At 38.3% G+C, this 27,495-nt stretch overlaps 2 protein-coding genes across 3 annotated transcripts in view; one reads left to right on the top strand and one right to left on the bottom strand.

Moving 5' to 3' along the window:
* coro7 (coronin 7) overlaps positions 1-27,495 on the top strand; it is a 173,048-nt gene that overhangs the window by 96,582 nt on the left and 48,971 nt on the right. The window lies entirely within an intron of this gene.
* vasnb (vasorin b) lies at positions 1,788-26,995 on the bottom strand. Its single transcript, XM_067422720.1, has 3 exons — positions 26,715-26,995; positions 18,886-18,949; positions 1,788-5,443 (listed from the first exon to the last, which is right to left on the bottom strand). The coding sequence occupies exon 3, from the start codon at positions 5,411-5,413 to the stop codon at positions 3,404-3,406; it is 2,010 nt and encodes a 669-aa protein (XP_067278821.1). The 5' UTR covers positions 5,414-5,443; positions 18,886-18,949; positions 26,715-26,995; the 3' UTR covers positions 1,788-3,403.

Here is a 27,495-nt window from a genome sequence, read left to right as displayed (position 1 = left end):
TCCCACCAATCTCCAGCATTCAGCGCCTCGTTTCTGCAGAATGCTGAGGTTTGAGCATTAGTATTCCAGCTTGTTTTCTGTCATTTCTTTATTCCTCTCCATTGTTCAGTTAAGTCCCCTCCATCCTTCTCTTTCACTCTACTTACATTTGCGGTCTGTAACATCCACATGCCTCATGCAGAGCTCTGTGTTCACTACATTCTTCTGTCATTATTCTTTAATTTTCTTTATTTTTCTTCATCATTCCAGTCTTCCCGGTCCCCGTCTTCTCTATCTCCAGTGCTAGTGTCAGCATTCTTGTGGTCCGTGGCCCTGGGGCCAGATTCAAACCCTGTGAGAGGCCGATCCAGACAGCTCATGTGCCTTTCAGATACTCAATAATCTATGTAGCAACCTAAATATTTGGGGGGAATATGTCTTTATTCGAAAGTTATTTCAGTTTTGTTCTTCAAAACAACTTGAACTGTTGATGAACTTGCCTGTGTGGTTTTGCTGCAAATAAAATCTGATAAGACCGAAGACAATCTCCCTAATAAATCTCCCCAATAACTCTTCCCTTCAGCATAACCAGTTCTATGAACAGTTTTCCTGCTACGGACCCAACAACCTCACAGACGGCAATGGACCAAATATTCCGATATTGCCAAGTCTATTAGCAATCAATGTGACTTTTCACAAATAGTGTATGTAATGTAGCTATTTTATGTCCTTTGTTATGTGAAATTACTCACCGACCTAGTACATATTGTCATTATATTCAAAAAAAAAACATTTTCCTAAAGCACACAACCCTGGCGTCATCACCCTAGAACTGGGTATGGAAACGGCAAGACCCAAAAAAAAAAGAAAGAAAAAAAAAAACAAGGAGCAGAACAATATTTACTCAGCAGTAATTTTCTGTGGAATTTTTTGGAAGATAATTTGAAAAAGTCAGCTCGGGTGTCTACAATAGGCCCTTTGAGCAGCTCAGTTTGAGTCTGGCTTTGGAGTGCAGCCAGAGGACCGGCTCTCTTAAAATCACAGAATAATGGAGGCCTTTTATTGAAAAGCTGGAAAGCAGACGCACACACGTTCATCTACCCACCACCGTCGACACACAGACCCGCCTATTTCTCCTGTGACTGACGTGTGCTCGTACGCTTCGTGGTCAAATCTGCCTCCACCTGATATCTTGGTTATTGTTAATAGGTAGTGCTGCGTGAGAGTGTGTGTTGTGTTTTTAATTGTTTGACATGATTGTGCTCATTACAAATGGAAATGCTATTTGTGCTGGACAGCGGTGGGCTGTTTTATGTGTTTGTGTTGTTAAACGGGCTTAATATACAACAGACTGCAGCTGGATGGTTGTAGATAAGCAGACTTTGGAAGTCGTGCGGGCATTTGTTGCGAACCCCGTCCAAATGTACCTGTAAAGCAGGTGGGTGGTCACTCTAAAGGATGTGTGTAATAACAAACAACCCTCATTATGTTCACTCCAGTGACGTAGATGGAGGATAAACGGCACATATTAGATTTGGCAATCGTTTGCTTTTAATAAAAAATCCCCTGTTTACCTCAAGCTTTCTCCATAAAGGGAAATATATTACCTTTCCCTGGCACTCAAATCCTAAAATTCCTCATAAAAGTTTGCTTTGGGTGGTGCGTTTGCAGATGGTGATGAGGATGCTAGCACTGTATGCACATTTATTTTCATCGTAACCCTAATTGACTGCTGCTAATCAGAGCCAAGCTTGAGCGAGAAATTGAAGAATATAAAACTATTTTTTTTGTCAAATTTTTCAGTTTTATTTGCAGCTTTTTGAAAATACCATCATACATATACAAACATCTCCATGTAGACAAAAGAAACGTATAAAAAAAAAGAGCTTCCCAAATTAAACAGGGAAAATTAGAGGCAGATCTTATCAAAAATATTCACAAATATTTTCAATACTTCATACAGTTTTTCCAGTTTGGATATTCCAACAAAAAAAAAAAAATGTTTTCAATTACAAATCCTTTTTCTTTTAAGCAGGTTATGCAATTTCATTTTTACATTTTTGTATTTTATGATTTTTGGGGGGAAACATCATTTGACAGGTTGTAGAACAAGTGCTAAAATAGTAACACATTTCCTCACAGAGGTGAATCAGCACAGCTCCCCACTGTCTCAATTTGGCATTTTTAATTAACTTTAAGAGTCCACAGTATGTGGACTGTGGCTTAGATTTCACGGAGTGATCAATGACGGCCTGGATCTCAGTCATTGTTTGGTGGTTTTATGCTCATTGGGTCTTGCATATGAATTGTACGCTCTGGAGAGTTGACAGTTGGAGTGTGTGTTTTTAGACTGGTTTAGCGAATGCTTCGAGCTCGCCAAACATACACTTTAGAGTTTTTGAACATATAAATCTGTCAAAACGGTATTGACTGCCAGAGGAAATGCTCTGTCGAGTAACATGTAAATAGTGCAATGGCTAATTTTGGAAACTGACACGGAATTAAGTTTTGAACAGTGATATAGGAAATATCTCCTTTTTTTCTATATAAATATATATATATATATTTTTAAACCCCCATCAGTTTGTAGCTTCCAATAATATATTGCAAGACTAATTTGTTTTTACAACAGAAGATATTGTATATTAATCTGCTTTTCAATCAGCCATTTTCATTTAACTTTTTTTCCTCTATTTCTAGGGAGAAATGGGGATAAGGGCTAAAATGTTAAGGAGGGATTTAGTTTCAAGTCTGAATAGACTTTTAACTGCTTAAACTGTCTGACATTTCTATACTAAAGCCTTTGATTCATCTGTGGTACAAGTACATTTTAATCTTCAAAGTTTTTAATCTGATGTTTTGTCTGCTTTTAAAGTCACAAGATATAGGGGAAGAGCAGCCGCCTGGTAACAGACACATATTTGTACAAAAACATTTACAAAAAAGGTACAGATATAAAACAAAGAAACAATGCCTATCAGTTAGACAAAGCATCATAAGAGTCAGCCTTGTAACTTAAGAAGTCTATATATTCAATATCTTCAATTGCCCAATCAAATGTAGGGCTTACGGTTCACAGTTAGTGCAGCTCCTAAGAGTTGCACATAGGTGCTACACATCAATATTTCCCCTACATTTTTCAGTCAGCTTTATATCCGTTTTACGATTGGCAGCCATGTTAAAAATTTTAAAAGATCTTTGGTTGAAAGATTGGCATGTGGAGCCCATTTTCCAGATACTTTCAGGCACTTAGGAGGATGTCATTTTGACAGAAATCTCCTTACAGGATTACAACAGGAGTCACAGAAATGCCAGTCTCTTTTCAAAGAAGCTGGTGGCTGGTCTTACGGTCCTCTGTGGTACCCTGTAAAGCAGTATCTTTCATGCTTTAGCATGTAAGTAAGTCACAAATCTTTTGCGATTATCAGAAATACGAGGGCTTCAAACTGTTCATGTATTTGTTCGCAGTACAGTGATCCTGAATGAGGGGCACCTCGTAGTCCAAGCCACCATTCTGCGTTGTTGAAGGACAGGAGATAATCTCTTGTTTTTGGGGTAGTGCTCCATTGTCCATACCCTCCAGCTCCAGCTGTGACGGATCACATTCTAAGTCCAGGTGTGCCTTTGATTTCTTTTTGTGCATGTAGCAAGCTACCCCTACAGCCACAGCTATTAGGACTAGCAGAAGAAGGATGGCGACTGCAGGGATTAGCATCGTAGTGAGCTTTTGGTCCCCCAGTCGTGCTCCAGTGGGAGTTAGCTGCTGACTGACCGTCTGGGCCTCAGTGCATACACGATCCACACCGCCAGGTTCATCCAATGGACTGGCACATACAGAATATGTAGAGTTTGGCTGAAGTCCACGCAGTGTGTACTCCGGGTAAGAGGGTGGTACGTTGAGTTGCTTGGGACGTTTATCCTGACCAGAAAGGTTCTTGTAAGTTAACTTTACGCCACGGATGTGCGGGCGCATTTCAATGTACCGGTGAAGGTCTAAAAGTATAGAGGAGCTAGTTACTCTTGTTGCAGTAATTTCAGGTTCCATAGTGCCGATTATTGTAGGGACGTCCTCATCCATTTCCTCATTTTGACAGTATGTCCCTGATGTTCTTGGTAGGCAAATACATTCCAAGTGTCCTTCGTTGTCTAGCCAGCATGTTCCTCCATTTAGGCAGATATTGGTTGGGCAGAAGGTTGATCTTAGGTCTGGGTCGATACTAGTACTAGGGGTGGGGGGCAGAGGGTAATTGTCAGTTTCCGTAGAGGGGTTATCACTAGGTTTGGGAGGGAGAACTGCATGTGTTGTGCTTGGTAAACTGGTAACCGGAGCTGGCGGTACTGCAGTGCTCTTTACTGTCCGAGTCGTAACAGTCGTGGTAATCGGACATCCGAATTCTCTGTGCCCCAGTCTCTCCAGAACCTTCCCGGAATTAAAAGGGGGGAAGTGGCAGCGTGTCTCTTCCGTCCTACCCAACTGAATTTCCTTGTTTCGCAACCAACTAGGAAACCAAGCCAGGTTGCAAAGACAGTTGAAAGGGTTTTCCGCGACGGACAGTCTTTCTAGGTTAGGAAAGAGCTGAGATAAGGTCTCTGGCAACCCTTGCAAGTTTAGATTGCTAATATCAAGCTCCTGAATCTCTGACAGTTTCTCAAAGTCTTCCCATTTCACAGGTCTAATGGGATTACCAGCCAAACTGAGAGAAACCAAGCCCCTTGCTTCCCGCAACACTTCTGGAAAAGTTGTTAACTGATTGTTGGAGATGTCGAGCTCATGGAGGTTCTTGAAGCTTCCAAAGAGCTCCTCGTTCAGAGAGCTAAGCCCCAGTCCGCCAAGTTTCAGTGACTCCAACTTGGGTGTCTGGATGTCGTTTGGCCCTGGCGAGGGGATGTTGTTAAACCGTAAATCTAGCAGAAGCAAATGGGACATTTTCAGAGCAGGCATTATTGTCAGTTTGTTTCCTTGCAGCTTGAGTTCCAGTAGCTGTTGTAGTCCATCAAAGGCAGCAGGATGTATGCTCTCTATGAGGTTGCTGTAGAGATATAGCCTCTCCAGAAGTTCCAGTCCAGCAAAACTGTCCTTGGATATGTGAATGATCTGGTTAGCCGACAGGTCCAGGTTGTGGAGAGAGGACAGGGGTTCAAACACACGATCTGGGAGTTCAGTCAACTTGTTCTGACTTAGATCCAGCATCTCCAGGCTGTCCAACTCAACAAAATCGTCTTGGGAAAGGGACTCAATTCCGTTCTTGAACACATAGAGATTCTTAGTCGTTGTTGGTACTTCGCTGGGCATTTTACTGCTTTTGCGGCTAAAGCAGAATATGGAGTCATGGGCTGGGCAGCCACAGTCCTTTGGACAGGTGTAGGCCAATACTGGGGATGACAATAGTTGATAGAAGAGGAGGGGCAGCAGTAGAGGAAGGAAGAGCTTCATGTTGCTGCCTTTACATTCACCCTTTCAAGCCTGCAATGCAACAAGAAAGCCAATTAAACAGTTGCTCAATGAAATACACATTGTATTTTTTATTTTTATTTTTTTTTACTTTGAAACATATCTAAACATATACCATACTTGACACTTAAAATTTGCCAAAGTTTAGGAACGGCATGAAGAAACAACCAAAGCTTTAAAGTAATTTACAACTTCAAGGAATACGGCAGTACATGCTGTGGTTTTTGTTTCTCTGCTTTCCCAAGTCTATGAGGTCAGTCTTTTTATGTGGCTGAGTAAAAGGGTTGCTTTAGACCAAGTGCTTTCAAAGGATGATCAAAGGCGAGCACTCTTGACATGGTTGTACTCAAACAATAGGTAGTGGTAATGATGTACAAGCCTGCTGGAACCTTACACTGGACTACAGGGTGATGTTGACCTCTATTTATTATTATTTTATCAAAGCAAAACATCTTGAATTCCATATAGTTGACGGTATCTCAGGTATCTTATGCAGTACTTTTTCAGAAATGGTTGAATGTTATATTATAAGTGTCCTAATGAACATTGTCTGAGGTTTGATGTACATTTAGTTCCATCATAGTTTACAGCACACAAACTGAATCATTGTTGCACATTATCTAAGTCTATACAAGACTTTTACTTTCCTCTTTTTAGCAGTGATTTGTACCGTGTCTTTCTACAAACATTCAGTCATTTCATATTAATTTTTTTTTTTTTATTTAGATCAAGAGATGCACTGGTACACACCAAAAACAGTCAAGCCATATATTTTTGGAACTGAACACTTGACCTTGAACACCAGACACAGAGCTCATCAGATGAGCTCAGACACCTTTAGGGAGGAACGTGAGAGTCAGGGAGGAGAGCGAGAAAAAGAAAGATAGGGGATATGAAGCTGGGAGACTGAAGTGAGCTGGGGAAACAGTTTATCATCCCCTGCGAGATCAGTTGCTGTAGTATCTGGCCTTGAAAGGAGGGGTGGAGACGTTTCGTTCTCCCTTACGATTTTCCTCCTTCTGTTTCCCTCCTGGACAGTATGGGTTTTTTTTTTTTGTTAGAAGTTCATGCTGAGGTGAAATTCTCTCACTCGGTTTTATTGGACAGTACAGAGAGATATTAGGATCATTATGTTCCCTCCTGCTGCATTATTGAAGCATCATTCTCAGTGCCCTGCTGGTGATCCCCACACAGTTCTGCAGTTATTTAAGAAACACCTCAGAATCAAGTTGGCTTTTTTTGAGGCATTTTATACTTTGTTGGCTGATAGAAATTTGTTAGTTGTTGTTAGCTCAATGTAAGTTTCTAAAGACCTTGGTAATAACATCTGGATCTTTTTAATGTGCATTCTTGCTGACAGTGACTGGAAGTCATGCATTTTCTATGAAAGTGAGCTCTTTGGCTTTTATTTTTATATTTTCAGTTTTCATTGTAGTTTTAGCAAATTTTTTTATGTCCATTTTTTTATTATTTTTTTATACATCTAATTATTTTTTTTCCGTTTGGACCATTTCAGTACTTCAACTTATTATTAAACATATTGTCTAATATTTATGTTTTATTTGAAGGTACTTTTTATTTTAGTTAGGAAAACCCTGGTTTTGCGGTATGGTTTTGATACATTTCTTGGCTATGCAGTGCTTCTGTAAAGTATTTTTATGTAAACTTTGTAGTCTGACACCTCACAATACCAGTTTTAAAGGAACCTGTAATCCTTACATCACCAGTGTCAGCAACACATTTGGTGAGAGAGATTTGGTGAGGGGGAGAGAGAGAGATTTGCCATTTTCTTCCCTCTGTCTAAAAAGCAGTGGAGCAGGTTTAGACATTCCTGTTGCTCTGTCCCATTGACTTGCTGGCTGTGATGCAAGCATCTGTCTTTAGACAGTGGGTTCAGTTGACGCTCTGAGCAAATAAAGCAGGAAAAAAAGCTTGGGACTACTGCCAAGCACACGCATATTTTTCTGAAACTAATCCCTTGCTTGTTACGTGTGCGCTGTTTGCCTTTTTACGAAATTTTATGAAGCTTTTTCACAAAAAGCAACAAAATCAATTTTTAAAAAAAAGTCAGTACTAGAAAGTAGATCACTGACATTGATTCACTCATATGGGCTTTGCACTCTCTGACATGATTTGACAATGTGTATACCTGTTTTTGTCATGAGCTCTGATCTGTGCTGTGATCTGTCTTGTTGGAATGGTGTTGATCAATGAGATCTTACAACAAGGCTAGGTGAAAGAGTAACACATGCACCAGTTCATTCAAAAAGCACAAAAAGCAGGTCTCCATTCACTGATGCGTAACGATTTACAGTCCGTGAGACCTGATTAGTTGTTTTACTAGAGGCAGTGATGGAAAAAAACATGCAGGCCTTCCAGATAACCTGATAACAGGTGGAGCGCAGTGGTTTATGGGCAGTTAATCATGAGGGGGTAGCGGGTCACCGCCGTCCCATGGTGTTTGACTCTCAGTACCGTGGGAATGTTGTGAATAGAATTTGTGTGATTATCAGAGGTGGACCAAATGAATGCATAGAGCAGAATTATTTTTAGAGCTGCTATTGTTCATTTTGATTTTGGCTTGTAATTCGTTCTGTGTTGTTACAGCTATGAATAATACCTCAAATCAGAGAGATTTGCTATCCCTTTTCTCAGAACTTAGACGTCTTCAGAGATTCTGAAAAAAAATCTGTACGCCTAAAAGGAATCTAAAGCACTAATAAAAGATAAAGGGCTCATGAAAATAACACGTAAACCAGGGAAAGACACAAAGATAAGCCATCTGAACACCAGGGTGGTGTTTTTAAACATGAAGGGAAAGTGGATTTAAGATACAAGAAAGACAAACAGAGACTAAGCAAAGAAAGAGGCTTTCTGTGATAGATTTGAAGTCAGAGGGCAAAGTCCACTTCCGTCCCTCAGCCAGCACAAAGCTGTCTGACTGTGGCCTTGTGTTTCACAGCATCATCTGGCATGTAAAGAGAGACCTGCAGGACCTGATAGATGAATGAGAATAATGTAAAACCTCAGTCCTCCCTTCCTGAACTTTAGGGAAGCTGAGCTTGATAGAAAGATCAGATGGCAGTGTACAAGGCACAAGGGCACACTAGAATCAAGGGGAAAATACTCTGGGATGTACCTTTTTTTTAGAAGGATGACAGCAATACCTTTAGTATTGTGGCTAATAGTGGCTGTTTGGATTTAAGGCAAATGCTTAAGAGTCTATGATTGGATCATTATATTGTTTCTATAGCATGTTATATGTTTGGCAACATTTCTTTTGACCTTAATTGATGGCGTGTGTAGCTTTTAATTTCTTAAACAACCATGTAGGAAGGCACATCACGGCCATATTCCAGGATGACAATGTCAAGATTCATCAGACTGAAACTCTGAAAGAATAATTTTCACACATAAATTGTCACCTCTGAGTCCAGACCTTAGGGTCTTTTAGTCTTTAGGATGTGCTGGAGGAGACTTTACGGAGTGCTGGACTCTTGCATTGTCAATACATGATCTTGACCAAAAATAGATGCGCCTCTTAATGGAAAAACATCACAACATTTATTTCTTCTGAGGGGTCCATACATTTTTTCACCTATTACAATCTAAACAGTGACTTTTCTATTTAAATGTTAATGTGTTGCTATTTTTTGACTCGCAATTTTTTTTAAGTAGTGGAGGGAAGCATCTGCCGTAAAGATGAGGCTTGACACAGGACAGGTATGGAGATAAAGCTGTTGCCTAAACATCATTTTTAATTTTGGCCAGTGTTTATCCTACTCTGCATCATTCCAAACCATCTCAAGAAACAATCTAGTCAGCCGACAGAGACACACGGAGTGGGAGTGGAGTCTGATCTCAGATAAACCCCCATCCAGCACACACAGATACTCCATCTTCCTCCTTCCCTTCAGAGGCCTGTGACTTATCAAGCGGCTGATAAAAAAAACACCTCAGGGATTAACCTAAAGCTCTCCGATCTGCTCTGAGTGAGTCTCCTGCTGTGTGGCATTCAGTCAGACGGAGCGCCTGACCTGTCACATCTGTGTGATAAAACTGTCATTACAGCCAACTATTGGCTTTAACTCGCTCTTTGGCTTTGTATTTTCTTCCTGTACCCCACTAGTCCACTTACTTATGGTTTAAACATTTTTTTTAGGATGGATGTGAACTTGAGAGCATCTCTAACTTTCCTCTCTGCATTTCTCTTCTTATCTAGGTTGCTTACTTCCTAGCTGACAAATATACCTGGCATATTGTATATACTGTTGTAAGTTGAATTTCTAAGCATATTTATTAGGACAAAAATTACAACTAGTTACAATTTAAATTACAAATGTATCTCTTCTAATCAGTCACTGACTATAAAGATGGTAACATTTTACAATTAACAATGAACAGAACAAGTGTTTATAATTTGCTAACGGATTAGTAAATACTGTGAATATATTGCTCATTGTTAGTTAATGCATTAACTAATGTTAACTATTTGGACTTATTGTAAAGTGCTTCCAAAATCTCTACATCTTTTTCATTTTCCACTGTCAGTGTGCCGTTCGACCAGCTGGTGCTTTGCATATCCCTGTATGGGACTTAAAGAAACGTATATGCTATTGAAAATGTGTTGATTTAAATAGAAAGCTGTTAATAAGGACGTTATCGCGCAAGGTTTCCACCAGAAAAAAACAAGTGCAAATGAAAAGTTGCTGGAAAAGTCTTGACCTTCATTGTCTTTCCAGCTCTTCTCATAATCTAAAAGCAAAGAAAACTGAGAGTAATGAAGAGAGGCCAGGAGGGAAGAATGGCCTTGTGGAGGTGGCAGATGCCAGGAGCTGAGAGAGTGAAGTAGGCGTCAGCAGGCCCGTGTCAAGAGCTCTTATCTTCAGAACGAGGCTCACGCGGGAGGCAGAGGGAAAGGAGGCGGGGTTACCATGTGTAATCTAGGAAGTTAGGCAGGAGCTGTGGAGGTGGGAATGTGGAGGCCCGTTCACTCTTGACCATTTAAATATTGAGTGCTACAGGTTCCAAAATACTTGATCCTTGAGTACATATTGACTGTAGTAAATAAAATGTATATTTAAAAATCATGATAAATAAATATAATTGAATATATAATATGCCTCACCTGACCACAGCTACCCCTTGTTACCCACAATGCACCAGAATCATCCCTCAATCTAACATAAGAGCACTGATCAGGGATTTGGCCATTTTAAGGGCTATTTCAATCGCAAAATCTTTCCAGTGCACTGAAACGTTCGCTCCCTAAATAGTCCCACAATACTCCAGGGTGCATCAATGCTCACTATGTTTCGTTAACAATATACAGATTCATGACCAAGAAATAGGGAGCTGAATGAGACACACCCAAAATGAGCAGACCTAGAAGCATGTCAGTTTGTGCATGCCACTTTTAACATGCAGGAAGTGTTTCAGTGTTATGTAATGCGACTATACCTGCTAAACTTGATGTTGTTTTTGCCCTTTGTCGAGGAGTGTAGTAATTAAATTGAGTGTATTGTGTTTTAAATGGAACACAGAAGGAAAGAACAACATCAGTGACGGCCTTGATCTCAAGTTCACTAGGTCAAACACTCGCCGCTCATATATTCATGTTACCACTACAAAAAAGACACATCAAAGCTGAAGGTAACACTGGGTGCTGCACTGATTGACGATTACGGCGCTTTTGTTCGCATACAAACGTCTGCACTCTACCGCTCTCTTTTTCTTGTTTTTGAGAGAAGAATAGCACACTTTTGGCTCAGGGTTTACAGTCGTGACCTGAAAAAGAGCATGTCATTGCCATTTCTGTCTGTGGAAAACATAAAAGAGAGTCCTGAATGGAGCAGACTGAATGAAAGCACAGCTTTTTCTACACGGTGCTGAGAGTTAAAGGAATAGTTCACCAAAAATACAATTCATCATCCATGTTGTTCCAAAGGGGGATGTTTTCTATGTGATTATTATGTGATTTTTCATACCATAAAGGATGATAAAATGACCATAAAGGTAGTCTTTATGACTCGCTCACAGCAGGCTAAGAATAATATATTTGCTCTGTGTGTGACAAAATGAAATTGAAGTCCTTCAAAATCTTTCTCTACTAATACATTGTGTATTTTTCCATTTATAAATGTAAATATTTTGTATATTTATGTAGTTGATATATATTTAAATGTATTTTAAATAAACATTAAATATATGTTACATACATCCAAATACTGTAAGATCACTGTAAAAAAAATGTTGTTGGTTTAACTTTAAAAAAGTAAGTAACCTGGTTGCCTTAAAATTTTGAGTTTATTGAAATTAAAAATTTGAGTTGATACAATGAAGGAAATTTGTTTAATAAATAAAAACTCAAAATATTGTATCTGAACCACATAAAAAATTTGATTAATCATGAAAATAGCACTATTTGGCATGTTTCACTGCGTCATCATAAATAAAACACACAATTACCCAATATGCTTACAAAATCTTTTAATAATATTTTAATAAAGGTCGTCGAATCTCAAAAAATGTTCATTGTATTAACTCAAAATTTTAATTTCAATGAGCTCAACATTTTAAGGCAACCAGGTAACTTTTTTTCTAAATAATTTTTTACAGTGTAATAATGAATATAATATTACATATTTATTAATTATAAACGTTTTATAAATATATTTAAACATTTAATGAATAACTAAACTGAATTAATTAAAATGTATTATATTTAGTAATATTCAAATAATGTATTATATAATAATAAATATAGTAAATAGTTTAAAATGTAAACAAATGATACATTTAGTAAAACATTTACATATTTTTTTATTTTATTTTATGTAGTAGTAACGTGTATTTAAATCAATTTAAAATTGTATAACATTACACATTCTTAAATGTAATGAATGCATTTGCCCAAGTCCATTTGTTCTTGTACATCCTTTTATCACAACGCAGCAAGTTTAAGTACTAATGAGTATTAGTAAATGATGACGACATTTTCTTGTTTAGGTGAACTGTTCCTTTAAGATCCAGGCTAGCTATAATTCCGTAAACAGGCACATAAAGGATTCATTCTAGATTAAAGAGTTTGGAATTGTTGCATATCCCCTTAACGTCTACATCAGCTTCGCTCATAGTGAGTGCATTGAATACGATCCCCCAGATCTTTCATGGTGGCGCTGATAAGCATCTTTGTCCACAGCCTCAGCCTGACACACTCATTTAAGAAACAAAGAATCGACAGTGTTCGCAGTTCAATTAGTTGCACGTCTGCAGGATGCGGGAGGCTTGTCTGGACTCTTTGTTTTTGGCTGCAACCGGACCTCGGCGGGTTCTTTTGTTTGCGATGCCTCCGACATCAGAGAGATGATTCACTGCAGGTACTCGCAGGTTTGTGTTACAATCCTGAGTGCGGGCAGGTTCTTTCAGCCTGTTGTCGCCCTCAGGGTTGCATAGAAACCCAACGCTCAAGACGTGTGCCTGACTGCAGCCAGGGCGCTGCGTGCTTCTCCAGGGACGAGTCGCGTGGGCGTCCGGAAAGGACAGACCGCAGATGTCTGCCGTGCTCTTTAGAGTGCGCAATCCGAAAGGATATGGATTTACAAGCGCTTGCTCTGAGGAATATGCATTGCGTGCCGCTGAGGCCAGATGTCAGACTTCTAGCAAGCATGCTCATTTGTTTGTGTCTGTCTTGTTGTCTGCAGGCCCAGATGTCCTCCATAAGCACTGCTTGATCAATCTCAAAGCCCTGCATTTCAGAGAGATTTTCCATTGAGATTAGCTCTCTGTGAAGGCACTGTGTATCAAATACATGGAAGCCCATTTCCAGGAAAAAAAAAATCATGCTTTGGTAAATCATAATTATGACAGGTCTTAACTATGATAAAAAGACGAAGTAGACAAGTGAAAAAATGAGTAAAAAGTCAGAATTATTATTATAAGATTCATTATTAGGGTGAATTATGATATAAAAAGACTAAAATATAAAAATCATAGTCAAAAGATAAATTGAAATTATGAGGAGTCAAATATGACATGTCAGTTATGATATAGTCAAATTATTACAAACAAAATTGAGATCATTAGATCTCAAGAATCTATTCTTATTATCATTAGATAGGATTTTAAGAAGTCAATTATTAACAAGTTGATTATGATATAAAGTCTTAAAGAAATTATAAAAAGTCATATTATTTCATTGTCAGAATTATGAGATAAATCTAAATTAGGAGAAAATACAATTATGAAAATGTTGAAATCTTGAGAAGTCGATTAGGACGTCAATTATAAGATCAAAAATCTAAATATTACAGTCAAAATTATGAGATCATTTGAATTTATGAGAAGTCAGTTATGATGTATATTGATATTATGATGTAATTATGATATAAAAAGTATAAATTATGAAAAAAAGTCAGTTATGAGAAGTCAATGACAAGTCAATTAAGATATAAAAAGTAATAAATTATGAAATAAATCTGAATTGTGAGTTAAGATTATGAAAAGTCATAATTAGGACAACAAGAAAGAATTCTAAACAGTAATTATTCTTCTAAATATTTGAATAAATGTCAAAATTATGAGATAAATATGACAAAAAGTCAATTACGACTTCTTAATATTATAATTTATTAAAAAAAATACTTTTTAGATCATAATTATGTCTTAGTAACTCTAAGAAGAAAAGCAATACTGGTCTGAATCGACATGAGAGTGAGTAAATGATGGCAGAACGTTCATTGTCATGTATGAGGTTTAGTGCATGTGTCAACTGTCCCTGTCCCAAGAAGGCGCTGTGTTGTTGAACATCTAATCTTGAGGTCTGAAATGAAGCGTTAATGTGTGTGAGGGCCCGCTGGACCAGAGAGGAAGTAGAGTAGTGTCCAAAACTGTGATGGCTTCAACACAGAGACAACGGCCAACTTTAAATAATAGGATAGTTGCTGGGTTAAGAGAGGATGAACTTGTGTAACCCACTCTGTGTTGAATTCCTGTGTACCTCTGCGACTTTCTTGTAACTCCAAACATTTCTTTTGAAGTGACTCTACCTGTTCTGTCATTCAAACAAGCAAGTGTCTGCACGCTTACTTTTTATCAATTGCTTTTTGATAGGAATCACTTAAGCAAACAGCAGTTTACTTGTGGCTTCTGTGGGTTCTACACAACCCACCTCAGGTCAATAATGCATGTTTAAATCTGTCTGACAGCTCCTCTGTCAGAGTGCTCATTATGTGTTATTTTCTATGTTATTTGCACATGGGGGACATCGTGTGACAGCAACACAACATTATGCTAACATGCAAGACTAAGCATCAAAGATCTGTCTGATAAGAGGCGATTAAAGCATCATCACAGAAACAATAGATGTGCAGTCATTTATAAAAAAATGGAAGTGTAAATTTACATGGTGGCCGTTTTGTAAATGTTCACAGATCTCGGATATGAAGACCACACTTGTCATTCTCCAGATTCTAATCACATCACACGAGTGCTGACTGCTCTATTGGCAGCCAAGAGCGCATCAGGACAAGTAATTGTCTAGGAATGTCTGTTGCTGATGACAGCAACTGGAAGGCTACATTTTTCCTCATTCCAACCAACTGTGATATTTGGCCACGATAGCCCGCTTGTGCAACTCGCTTTTTTCTGTTGGTGATATTTTTGAGTCTGGTAGCCCTGGGGCCGTTTTCCAGAAACCACACAAACACACACGAACGTCTTACACACGAGAAAAAGATAAACATGACATGCGGATGCGTCTATTGCCTCATGGGTTACAATTGAGCGCATTGTTTGGCCAAAAGGCCCCGCAGACAGCCGAGACGTGGAATATGGACGCGCCACCAGCTACGGACTGTGGTTACAATCCATGCGAGAATATCGGGCCTATCAACATGTTGCCACCCGCAACACTTTCTATTGCTCATGTATCACTCAAAAAAACTGAAAAGGCAATGAAAAGGTGATTTAAAATAAAAAATGTACCAGTGCAAATATCTATGGAAGCTTGTTTCTGCCACAGAATAAAAAATAAATAAGATAATTGTGACTATTTACGTCACAATTTCACAATTGTGAGTTTGCATCTCAGTTCTTTTTAGCTCAGAATTGTGAGACATAAAGTTGCAATTGCAAGTTATATAGTCAGAATTCTGAGAAAAGAAGTCTGAATGCAAGATATAAACTTGCATTTCTGAGGACAAAAAAAATCAGAATTGCAAGTTTATATCTTGCAGTTCTGACTTTTATAACATGCAAATGTGACTTAATATCACACATATATTAAGTTAACTTAATATCACACTTAATATCATTTTCAGTTTCAGTTTTATTCTGTGGTGGAAACAAGCTTCCATAAATATCCCAACATACTTTAATCAAGTTACATTTACTGGAAAAGCAAAATGACTGAAAATACTAAGTCTCGTTTTCTGAAGCATGTATTAAAATTAAGTCAGATTTAGCTTGAAACAAGAAAAAATATAATCAGGAAAAGTCTGCGTATTCCCTTTTAATCAACTTTATTTTGCTGACCCTGTTGGCAGATATTTGTTCATGTTTTGAGCATTTTTTGCATAATTTTGACTTTATTAAGACTTTAATGGCAATTTATTAACAGTGTGTGCCAATGCAAACCTTCTTTTGGAGTTAAAACCCTACTGTCAGGATTTACGAAAAAAATAACACTCTAAAGTTATTTTTTTGTGGCTGACCTTATTTCATATGCATTTGTAGGAGTTTCCCTTTCCAGATGCAAAAATTATGGGAGGAGAGTACTTGAATTGAATTATGCGAGGTGGTTTACTAAGTTGCGCGCTCGTCAATTTACTGTTGTTTGCGCCATTATTTACCGGTCTCTTCTTTCCCAATATTCTCAGGCAGGCTAACCAAGTGCTCTGGAAACCTTCTGCCCTGCCCTAAACATTCAATTTGACCAATCCCACGAGTCTCTTCATGTTCAGCCATCCTTCAGTACACTCTTCTCGTGCACAAGTGGCCGCTCGTTGTGTGCCTAATGGATGAATGCAAACCACATGCTCTCTGTCCGTCAAATGTCACTAGCCCATAAAGCACACAGTCCTGTATTTGAGCGTAAACATCTGGACATATATGAAGGGTGTGTGTTCACGTGCATGTGTTTTTAGGTTAGGTAAATCTTTGCATTGTGCTGTAAGTCAGGTTGCATAAGATAAGTCTAATTGAACACATTGGCTCTACTCTTGCGCAAACGAAGCAGACGATTGAGGATTGTTCAAGCAACTTATACAAACACTAACACACCGCAGTGTGTACACATGGGAAACTGGATACAGTATGTCGGAGAACACTGGCAGGCTCAGTGTAAAACAAATATGAGCAGGATGTCACTATGTGCTGGAGTATCGAGTAATGTCGCTTTAGCTTTAATGCCGAAAGGCAAGCCAGGTGGAAAGACATAGGGTTGACACAGATGCTACTTCCAGAAAGGAAAGAATTCATACCATTTGAGACCGATATGAATTTCTTTCGTTGCAGGAATGTACATGAACAACACATTGTCTAATCTTTATAGTTGATCTTCTGTGCCCAGGTCAAGGGTGAACAGGGGATGTAAAGTAATGAGTTATCTAAGGTAAATGGACTGCATTTATATAGCGCTTTTATCCAAAGCGCTTTACATTTTTGCCTCACATTCACCCATTCATACACCAACGGCGATGTCAGTAAGGCGCCATCCAGCTCGTCGGGAGCAGCTGGGGTTAGGTGTCTTGCTCATGGACACTTCGACACTGGGAACCGGGGATTGAACCACCAACCTTCTGGTTTGTAGACAACCTACATGAACCACTGAGCCACTGCCGCCCCAGCGGTAAGGTCTGTGCCGGGCCTGTGCCGGGCTGTTGGGACAGGACACGACAGGGTGAAGGGAGATAGTCCCACCTCAGGCGGTACAATATATGAACCTCCATTTTCTAAAAGAGCTCAGCCAGGCTGTGCATACCCAGCAAGCAATTTTCTGTTTAAAAGATGTCTAAAAGACGTCCAAACACAACCCTGATGTCTAGGCTACAACCAGGCAAAGCATAGCCGGACGGCTATTGCTTGCTGGTTATATGCTTGACGAGATACTCACTTATACAGACACAACCACACCAGGAGGCAGAGAGGGGCACGCTTTCAAGCGTCCATACTCAATCCTGTTCCTGGAGATCTAGACTGAATCTCTCTTTGTACACTGTCTGTTCCCTGTAGTAGATCTATGAGATGAGGTTTAGTGCATCTCAAGTCATAGCACTTGCACTTATTTTTAAAGATCATTTAGTTTTTTTTATATATATATATCTTATATCACCCACAATCCCTTTCTGAGATGGTTCTCATTGATTTTCTGGTTACACTTTATTTTAAGGTGTCTTTGTTACACTGTAATTATACATTTAAGTACTGAGTAATATTAAGTAACTTAGTATTAGGGTTAGGATTAGGGTTGCATGTAATTACTAATTGACATAATTTTATTTTAATATTTTCCCAGGAAACAGGGAACTTGAGCACTTTGGCTTACATGCTGACAATGTTCTCTCAACATTATTAACAAACATTCTTACAGTAATTTTAGTAGAATGTTTGTTCAGTGTTCTCAAAACATGAGGACATAAATGTTTAAGTTTGGTGTTAATCAAAAACCGGAAAAAAAATGTCAGGCCTCTCCAATTGAACATTTTCTAGTGACTGGTCACATCTACATTTTTCAGTTGGCCAAATTGAATTTCTGTGAATTGTAACAATTTAATTAACAGAAATTCAATTTAGCCAACTGAAAAAAAATTATGTGACCAGTCACTAGAAAATTTTCAATTGGAGATCTGAAATTTTTTACAGTGAATATTTTTTTTAAAAATGTTACTTACGATTTTTATTAGAACATTTAAAGTAAACATTGTTTGCAAAATAAAATGTAACATTTAATGTTTTCTCTAATGTTCTTTTAATGTTTTGACCATTCCAAAATAACATTTTCATAACTAAATGTCTTAGAACATATTTTTTTTTACATGTGTACTTTTCATAACCAGCAAAGCACGTATACATTTAGCACATAGTATAAGTATGCAAAATGAGGAAGCGTGCGAGTGTTGTAATTTTCCACTGAACCCAAAGTCCCTGATTGGCTGGTCCAGGTGTGTTTGACTAGATTTGGATCTGAACTTGAGCAGCATGGGTTCAAACTAAAGCTTACACACACTAACTAACTAGACGACTTTTCATTAAGCTCTCAATCTAATTTCAGAGGGGGTTTTATTGAGACGGGATGTTTTGTGGTTTTTTGCTGTGACTCGAGCCAAATGTGTGGGTTTGGAAGCTGCGTGTGCCAGATCGTTTAAGCATCTCCTCAATTCTGCCGCTTGTCCCAAGCTCCTTAAAGTGTTTTCACATGGCATTTGTATTCAAGACAGGTTGATGTGCAGACTCACCAGGGTGTGTGTTTGTGACGGGACGCTGGCTCTCCTCTTCTCTATCTCCTTCTGTGTATTGGCTCTGTAAGAGTAGGAGAAGGTCAAAGGTTCAGTAAGCGTCACACAGCTGTTTGTCCGACTTTAGTTCTGGGCTGGAATGCTTCAGGAAGTCTATTGGGGGCTGAGAGGGAGCATGCACAGGCCTGTCTGCATGTTTGTGTCCCACAGAGTCATTTTTGAGATTTAAACAGTGTATTCATATTTTAGTGCATGCTATGGACATGAATGTGCTTACAGTAAATGTAAATGATGTGTGTGTTGTTGAGAAAAGATGTCTTGCCTGGTGGACAATAAAACAGATGAAAAAATCAATTTTCTTTTTTCTCTGTATTCTGCAGCTTGCATGATTTTTCACATGTGCAATGAGTACCAGTCGCTATAGATTAAGGTCACTTTGGATAAAAGCATCTGCTAAATGCATTAATGTAAATATGATTTGGCGGTTTTGGAGGAATACTGCAGTATTCTACCTGTAAAGGCAACATCAGTGCAGTGTTTGCAATGGAAAGAAAGCGAGCTGTCTATAGAAGAGGAGATTCTAGAGGTGTTGAATGGAGTCGAGTGAAGCGTTGCAGGCTGTCCGGAGTGTTTATCTGACACAAACACACACACACACACTGCAGGAATGCAGGCTGACAGCTTGTCCCCGTCTTGCAGTATCGATTCAGATGCGTTAAAATATTTGTGTTCATTTTGTTTGTCAATTAATTTGCTGCTTCTATCTTTATGTTCAGACATCTCAGAAGCAGCTTTTGTTTATTTTATTGTCTGTGTTTGGATTTACTTAACTACTTGTCCCCAAAAGTGAGCTCCAGTTATACCGTCAAGTGTAAAACGGCTGAATCATATATATAATTATGAATTATTTCCATATTTATTAGAGATAGAAATCGTTTGTAACATTATAAATGTTTTACTGTCACTTTCAATCAATTTAATTTCCTTGCTGAATAAAAGTACCTTCCTGACCCTAAGCACCAACTTTCTCACTTTACTGTGATTTTGTCGTCAGAGCACTTGTCTGAATTGCATCTTTTTTTGAAATGAGGCTTGATGTCATGTGATATTTGAAAGGTTGGGAAAATGTATGACTTTCATCGAGGAGCCATATGATCAATTCTTTTGCATGAAGACATTGGATTAGTTTCGGTGTACACACTGTAAAATACACAAGTCAGATGAACACACACAACCTGGTCATTACAGAAGTGTTGAAAGCACACACGATGTGGCCTGAGGCAGATGATGAGGAAAAGTGTGTGTGTGTGTGTGTGTGTGTGTGTGTGTGTGTGTGTGTGTGTGTGTGTGTGTGTGTGTGTGTGTGTGTGTGTGTGTGTGTGTGTGTGTGTGTGTGTGTGTGTGTGTGTGTGTGTGTGTAATGTCAAAAAATGTCAGAGAAGCGTTTTCAGCTTCTAAGTAATTACACTTACATGGTATTCTTTGCATTATCTTGGAACATCACATGTAAGTATGAATCTCACAAAACCTGTATGGATCATATTTCACCCCTCAAAGAAAAAAATTACACACTGGCTACCTTGATATAAAAACAATAATATATTGTTATATTCCTAAATATTCATATATCATGATAATATGTGTTGTACAAAGGTGCTGAATTGTCATAAGAATATTGCATTTTTATAATGCAGAATTATAATTACAATAATAATTTGTTGTGAATTATGACCTGGACTTTTTAAAATGTGGTTCCACCTATAGTATATGGACATGGTAATTAATCAGTAGTATGGTATATATGAAAATATCAAAGTGTTAATCACTGTATAATGGTACCAACACAGTATTTTTTGTGAAATCTTTCTCTACCTCTATTTTCCCGTTCATTTGACACCGTTTATAGTTTTTTGAAACTTGTACAGTAAACATTGTACTGAAACATATACAATGTTTTTATTAGAGAATGCTAGAGAAAACACAGGGACACGTTACTTAAAACCTTTCTATAATGCATTATAGTGCAATAATTATGCCTTGTAATAAATCATATGATTTAGTGAGTAATTGTTTTTATAATCATTGTAACACCTTTACAAAGAATAATGGATTAAAAATGCATGACACAACGAATTTCATATGCCAAAAAGGAATATCATAATGCATTTGAACTTACGTTACAGGTATTTTTGATAAGATGAATACCTTTATAATGCATTATACCACAAGGCTTTTACCCCAAGGTAAAAGTGTAACCGAAAATACTGTTTCAGTCTCAATTTTCTCAAAATTTTTGTATAGTGTTTGGCATGCAGATTCTTAGTGAAAATTGTGTCTACACCAGATTTTCTTCCGTGTATGACTGTGTAATTTGAGTCTAAAGTTTCATTATGAATGTTACAGCTTTTAAGAGCAGGTATTTTGTTATAGGAATGTTCCTTGAAGGTTATTAATGCAGAAACACGTGTTCTCAGTAACATATGTCAGGGCGATTCAGTGAGCAGCATCTCGAGTATTAAATATGAAGTGCCTCCGCACTTCTGCAACACCTGAAACTAGATATTTTCTCAAAGTGTGTCTGATTCAACATCAAAATACACCTCTGAGACGCCGAGCTACACGCGTCAGACACACTCGCCTGTGAACTTTGATCAATGATGTTTCCATCTGGGATGATACTTCATGATTACCATTTACCATCTGCATAATAATACAAAAACATGCTGATGCTATGGTACTTCACTGTAAGTGTTATGACTATATAACTGCACTATCTATGTTTCTGAAGCTCTCTCAGTCTTGGAAATGCAAACTATTTTGCAAACACACACAGATACACAGTTACCATGTCACCCATGTCGGCTGAAAGCAGATATGAGTGCCGTTAACCTCTACTGAAATAGCTGCAGAGGAAACGCCGCAAGACGAGACACGCGTCAGAGATACGGCGGGGGTCCGAGGGGGACGTGTGCATGTTCTGTAGGGGGACAAGCATGATAAACCCACAGCACTGGGTTTGTGCTTGTGCTGGTGCAAACCCTGCAAGCACAGTTCACCGACACATTCCACATCTTCACCCTCAGGCTCAAACAAACACCGACCCACACACATCTTTTTCAAGACCGGCCGAAACTAAACATTTAAACAAGAACAGAACATCTTAAGCTAACACTTATTCTGCACTTATCAGTTTCTGGGTGAAGTCGAGAAAGTTAATGTTCATCGGTGCGCTTGTGTTTGAATTCACATTAGCCATTAATAGCGACCGGTGGAGTATTTGACCTGGCGTAGAGTTCAGGGCCGTGGTCGCTGGAGCTGCTGCTCTGCGTCTTCGGTTCAAGGCTCATTTCCTAATTACAGTTCAGTCAGGAGGTAATTACAGCTTTAGATTAAAGTCATTTTCTTTTTTTACTGCCTGGCGAAAATGCGGCAATTTGTGGCGGCTCGCGCGGATGTGCTCCCCCCACCCTTCGTCTCCTGAGGGGAAATAGCTTGGTGGACAAACCGGCATTTTTCTGATTTTTGCCATATTCGTAGTGGACCAAATCAGCTCCAGAATGAGCCATATAGCAAAATATAGCCTGGGAGCATTTGATAAACGGCTGTGTTTAAGCTATTTGGGGTTTGAGCTACAGCTGAGAGGCCTGAAGCTATTGCATGTGTGTGTACTTATAGCGAGGTTTGATGTGGCTCTTCAGAACGCATCATTTGGCTCCATCCATCAAGGTCTTCTTCAGTTTGGTTTGGCAGTAACGACAGGCGACTCGGGCTGCACACACACACTGCTTGGTCAGCACGGCTTTGTTGCTCTTTGAAGCCTGAGGTTTGATTTAAAAGCGCTCAAGCCACCAGGAAGATCCTGAACGCTCCTGTTTAAAAGCTCCTATCAAACACACAAACATGCCATGTTGCATGCATACAATTACAGTTTGTCCTGACCCTTTCCGGTGGGCTTTTGGCTATTTTCCCTTGCATTTTTCATAAGTGTTGCTTTTTCAGCCCTGTCGACTCCGTCAAGCCGCCCGCTGTTTGACTAACCCCGTGTCTCAGCCCTTTTGCCCCTCCCCTGCCTTCACCTCCAGCCTGACTTTTAACCTCTTAATCCTGCATTGTGAAGGACAGGCAAGCAGAGAATGGGCTGCTAATTGGTGTAAAAGGGAACCAAAATCAGTAGGACACCACAAATCCAATCATGTGGGAACAAGAGCATGGAAACACCCTTCAAATTTTGCTCAGTACCGTTCCAGCCCCACTGATAAATGAATGATAAATGGGTTGGTTTTCTCATTTAATTTCATTTATATTAGAGTCTTTTGTTGTAGAATATTTTTGTAGTGCCCTTTTTTACTGTATAATCTTTTAGAATATTTTAATATACAATCTTTTATTGTAGAACTTAAGAATCTTTTTTGTAGAATATTTTAGAACTTTTTTTGTAGGATATTTTACATCTTTTCGAATCCTTTTGTAGAAACTTTTCGAATATTTGTGTAGTCTGTTGTAGAATCTTTTAATATACAATCTTTTAGAATATTTTATTGTACAATTTGTAGAGTCTATTTGTGATTTTTTTTTGAATATTTTAATGCATAATCTTTTAAAAAAAACTTTTACTGTAGAATCGTTTTTTTTTTTTTTGTAGAATATTTAAGAATCTTTTCGAATTTTTTTGTAAAGTATTTTGTTGAATCTTTTAGAATCTGTTAAGTAATTTACATTGTGTCATAATTCAAGTATATAATTTCAGTCCTACCGAGCGTGACAAATTAAACAAGAGCTTTAACTAGATTTTTACATTGTATTAAAATCTCTTGCAGGACATTGCCAGGCAGTTAGGTGTCGTCAGGGTGTTTGCTATAGGTGGTTTTTAACTAGTCCAAATCTAACTAACAGTCTCTATGAAAGTCTGATTCCTAGTAAACCTGATTCCTTAAAATGACAGCACACTTCTCAAATATAGCAACATGATTGTATTATTATTTTCATTGACGTCTGTAGCAGAAACTTTGACTAGTTACATACTGAAATATTGTAATTGGTGTTTGGGTTTTGTTCAAGTGGGAACGGTCGTGATAGTAAATATGAGGAGCCTTTATATGGAGAGACAGACAGAAGTACTATCCTCTGTCATGCCACAGTTAAGAAATACAGAGACACAAGGGGGTGGTCTTCAGGATAGCTTTTAGATGTCCGTGTTTTCTTTGGCAAAGTCGTGTGTGTGTGTGTGTGTGCGCGTTTGGTTCTGTTCTGCGCTGTGAGTGATGCTGTTTGGACAGAACGATAGGGAAATACCATAGGGATGTTATTTTGACACTGTGAGGAAAGCTGGCACGAGGAGCTTGATTTGCCACATACACAGCCTTAGACTCACATTCTCGCAGTGTATCAGATGATACCAAAACAGGAGGTTCGTTTTTTACATTATTGCATCATGGAAGGTTAAATAAAAGTTAAAGAAAGAAGTTTTTGATTTTGAAAATGTTCAATTTTCCATGAAGAACCTGAAAAAATTCTTCACACTAAGAAAAAAATGGTTCTTTTAAGAACTTTTTTTTTCATTAAGGTACCTTGGGCGACTCGAAATGTTTTTTTGTTGCAGCAAAAACCCTTTTGAAACATTCTTTTTCAAGATTGTACCCTGTTTATTTTCATGATACCATAGGCCAGTGTAGAATAAAGTTTTACTCCACTCACAGCTCCTTGATTAAGTCTCTCAGACAGGAATATTTTCTTTTCCCTCAAGTTTCATCCTTTCTCATATCCTGTGCACCATGTTCTCTCACCTTCCGTTTTGTCTTCTCAACGTCTACACAAACTCCTCTCGGGGCTTCTCTCTTTGACATTTACAAGTGCCAAGGAATTTAGGAAGCTTTCATACCACTAGAAGGTACGAAACCCTGATCTGCACGCACACAGGACGGTCTTCTGATTCCTATCCATGATTATGTTTGGCCTAAACAATTAAGATCTGTATTGGAAACCTGTCTTATTCAGCTGAGAAAGAGAATGCAAATCAAAACCTCACATTTTGTGCAAGAATAGTAAAGCAAAGAGTCTAGCCTGTTGCTCAAACAAACACTCCTCTATAATGAACTTCATTGAATGGGGCTTTCTGTTGTGTTTTATAATGATTTTATTGCTTCTAAATATAATGTTGGGCTATCCTCTAAACGTAATTAAATACAATTAAACTCTAAACGACGGCAAAGCTGATTATCACATGTTTGAATGACGCCTGCTTTCCAGATCAGATTTGCTATCGTAAACTAGCACTGAAATCTGCAATTACACTGGCAGAGATAAATACACAGAATAGTACCAGACATGTGTTTTGCATTAACGTCATTCTCCTGACTTTTGGTCATACAAAAATGTTTTTATGACGATATGTCAAGATTTGGTCACTTTTTGTTCCAAAAAAAGTGTTTAAAGCTCTGTGCAACATTATTCTATGATGAGATTTATGCAGAATAAACCCATTAACATCTGATTATATTAAACATAATTGAAAGATTTATGCTTGTATTGTTTGTCTTTCATTTTATTTATAACCTAAATGCACTACTAGTGCTTAGAGGAGCTTCTGTCACGCTGTCCCTGCGAACCCATGCCCTCAGTTCTGTATTGTATTAATTGTTTATCACATAATTTATTAAATTACGTTTTTATGAACCAGACAGGATAGTTGATAGCTTCCTCCTTCTCTTGGACTAATCATCAGCACTGCACCGCATAAGAATTACAAACAGGAAATAAAAACGGTAAAACCAGAAATAATAGCATTTAATCTCCTTTACTAAACAGATTTGTGTTTGAGCCGCAGCACTACCTTTGAACTCCTGTTGAACGGATGGAATTAAACCTGTTTGTGGCAGTTTGTTTGCTGAACTTTTAGACTGCCAGAGTTTGATGTGTGACGAGCTCCTAAAATAAAAGCAAACTGCACCAAAATATGCTTTCTCTGAGAAAAATAGAAGCCGGCGTGGTCCAGACTCGATGCTTTTGTCCTGCTGTGGTCAAATACTTGAAGTTGCCAGTGTTTGCATTGGTTGTTCAGAGCTTTTAATTTATTCTACAATGATTATATAGCATCTAGAAGTCATATACAGTCGTAAAAATAAAGGTTCTAATTTGAACTAAACAGTTTTTAGTAGGATTCCATAGAAGATCTCTAAGTTCTAAAGAGAGCTTTTCTTGAGTTCTTTAGAAGACCATCTAGGATTGGGTGCTTTAAAGAACCCAGAAACCAAAGAACTGACCTGAAGAACCTTTTATGAAGCATCAAGAACTGTTTTAATATATATACCGACTTCATATACCGACTTAAAAACACTCTACAATACATAAGAACCACTGCAAAAAAAGCTTTATTTTTTACTAGTGCTTGAATACAGCTTTGATCTGGATTGTTGTTCTCATGCTTGTGCATGATGCTGGTGATATACACAACTTTTAAGTTACACATGCACGAGCATGCACACACTTCAAGTGCACTGGTTCGCTAGCATCAAACCTTTTGAAACGCTCTGAACCAATGAAATATTTATAAAAGCATGAAATGAAGACCAACTTTGAAACTTTCCCTTAGAGAGAGCTGCTTGCGTAGAAAAGGTAATATTGCACATGCATGTGTCTGCTGACATAATGTAAAGATCAGCTATAATGCATATTGGTAGCTCATTCACCTAAGTGTGATCTTTAAAGTGGACATTATCAAAATACTACTCGTTAGGACTGTCAAATCCACTGTCAAAGCCACATCTAAATGTGTTAGAAACAAACACAAGCGTTAATTCGCCCTTTTCAGTTAAACTTAGCGTTTCACTCACCAGCTCGAGCGCATCAGCAGCGCATTGGAGGTAAACGCACCGAGCGCGTTCCGTGAGTCCGGAGTTTATTTATCCAATAACTCGAGTTTCTTTTCAAACGACATGAAATACGTCAAATATACTCGAGTAGAGTAGATATGTATGGGTTTGATAGAGAGTCCGTTAGGAAAGTGTGTCCGGGTAAAGGCGCACGGTCCCGTCCAAGTGTCTGTGGTGAAACTCCGGCGTGAGCTGTGCTCGCCTCGCGCTTTAACTTCACTCTGGGAGGAGCGGCGGGAGCGCGCGTGTCTACAGTTTAGTCACTGGAGAGCACGAGCGCATTAAATGAGGCGACGCTTATGGACATGCTCCCGGGAATTTTTTTTTTTTTTTTGCATTGCATTGCATTGCAACTCGCTGGACCGGTATGTGCAGGCACGCGCTGGTATTTGTGCTTTTGCATAGGCTACGCTTTATTTAGGCTACATCAGTCAGTTTAGTGTTTGATGTGTGACTGTAGGCTACCACATTACTTTTTAGAAGTTGGCTTTTTACACGTTTTAACAGGATTTTCAAATGTTTCAAACATAACAATCAAAGAGACAATCAGGAAAATGTATTGAAAATAATCACCACGAATAGGCTATGTATGTATATATATATATATATATATATATATATATATATATATATATATATAGAAAAGCCAAAAGTTTGGACACATTACCATTTGTAATGTTTTTGAAAAAAGTATTATTTGATCAAAAATACAGAAAAAATGTGTAATATTGTGATATATTAT

Source organism: Pseudorasbora parva, chromosome 2 (genome assembly GCF_024679245.1).
Source record: "Pseudorasbora parva isolate DD20220531a chromosome 2, ASM2467924v1, whole genome shotgun sequence".
In the NCBI taxonomy this organism is placed as follows: Eukaryota; Metazoa; Chordata; class Actinopteri; order Cypriniformes; family Gobionidae; genus Pseudorasbora; species Pseudorasbora parva.
The sequence above is the reverse complement of the archived record's forward strand: the minus strand, read 5'-3'. Positions and strand labels throughout refer to the sequence as shown.

Coding starts and splice junctions, on each gene's coding strand:
- vasnb (XM_067422720.1), bottom strand. CDS start 5,413: ATGAAGCTCTTCCTTCCTCTACTGCTGCCCCTCCTCTTCTATCAACTA.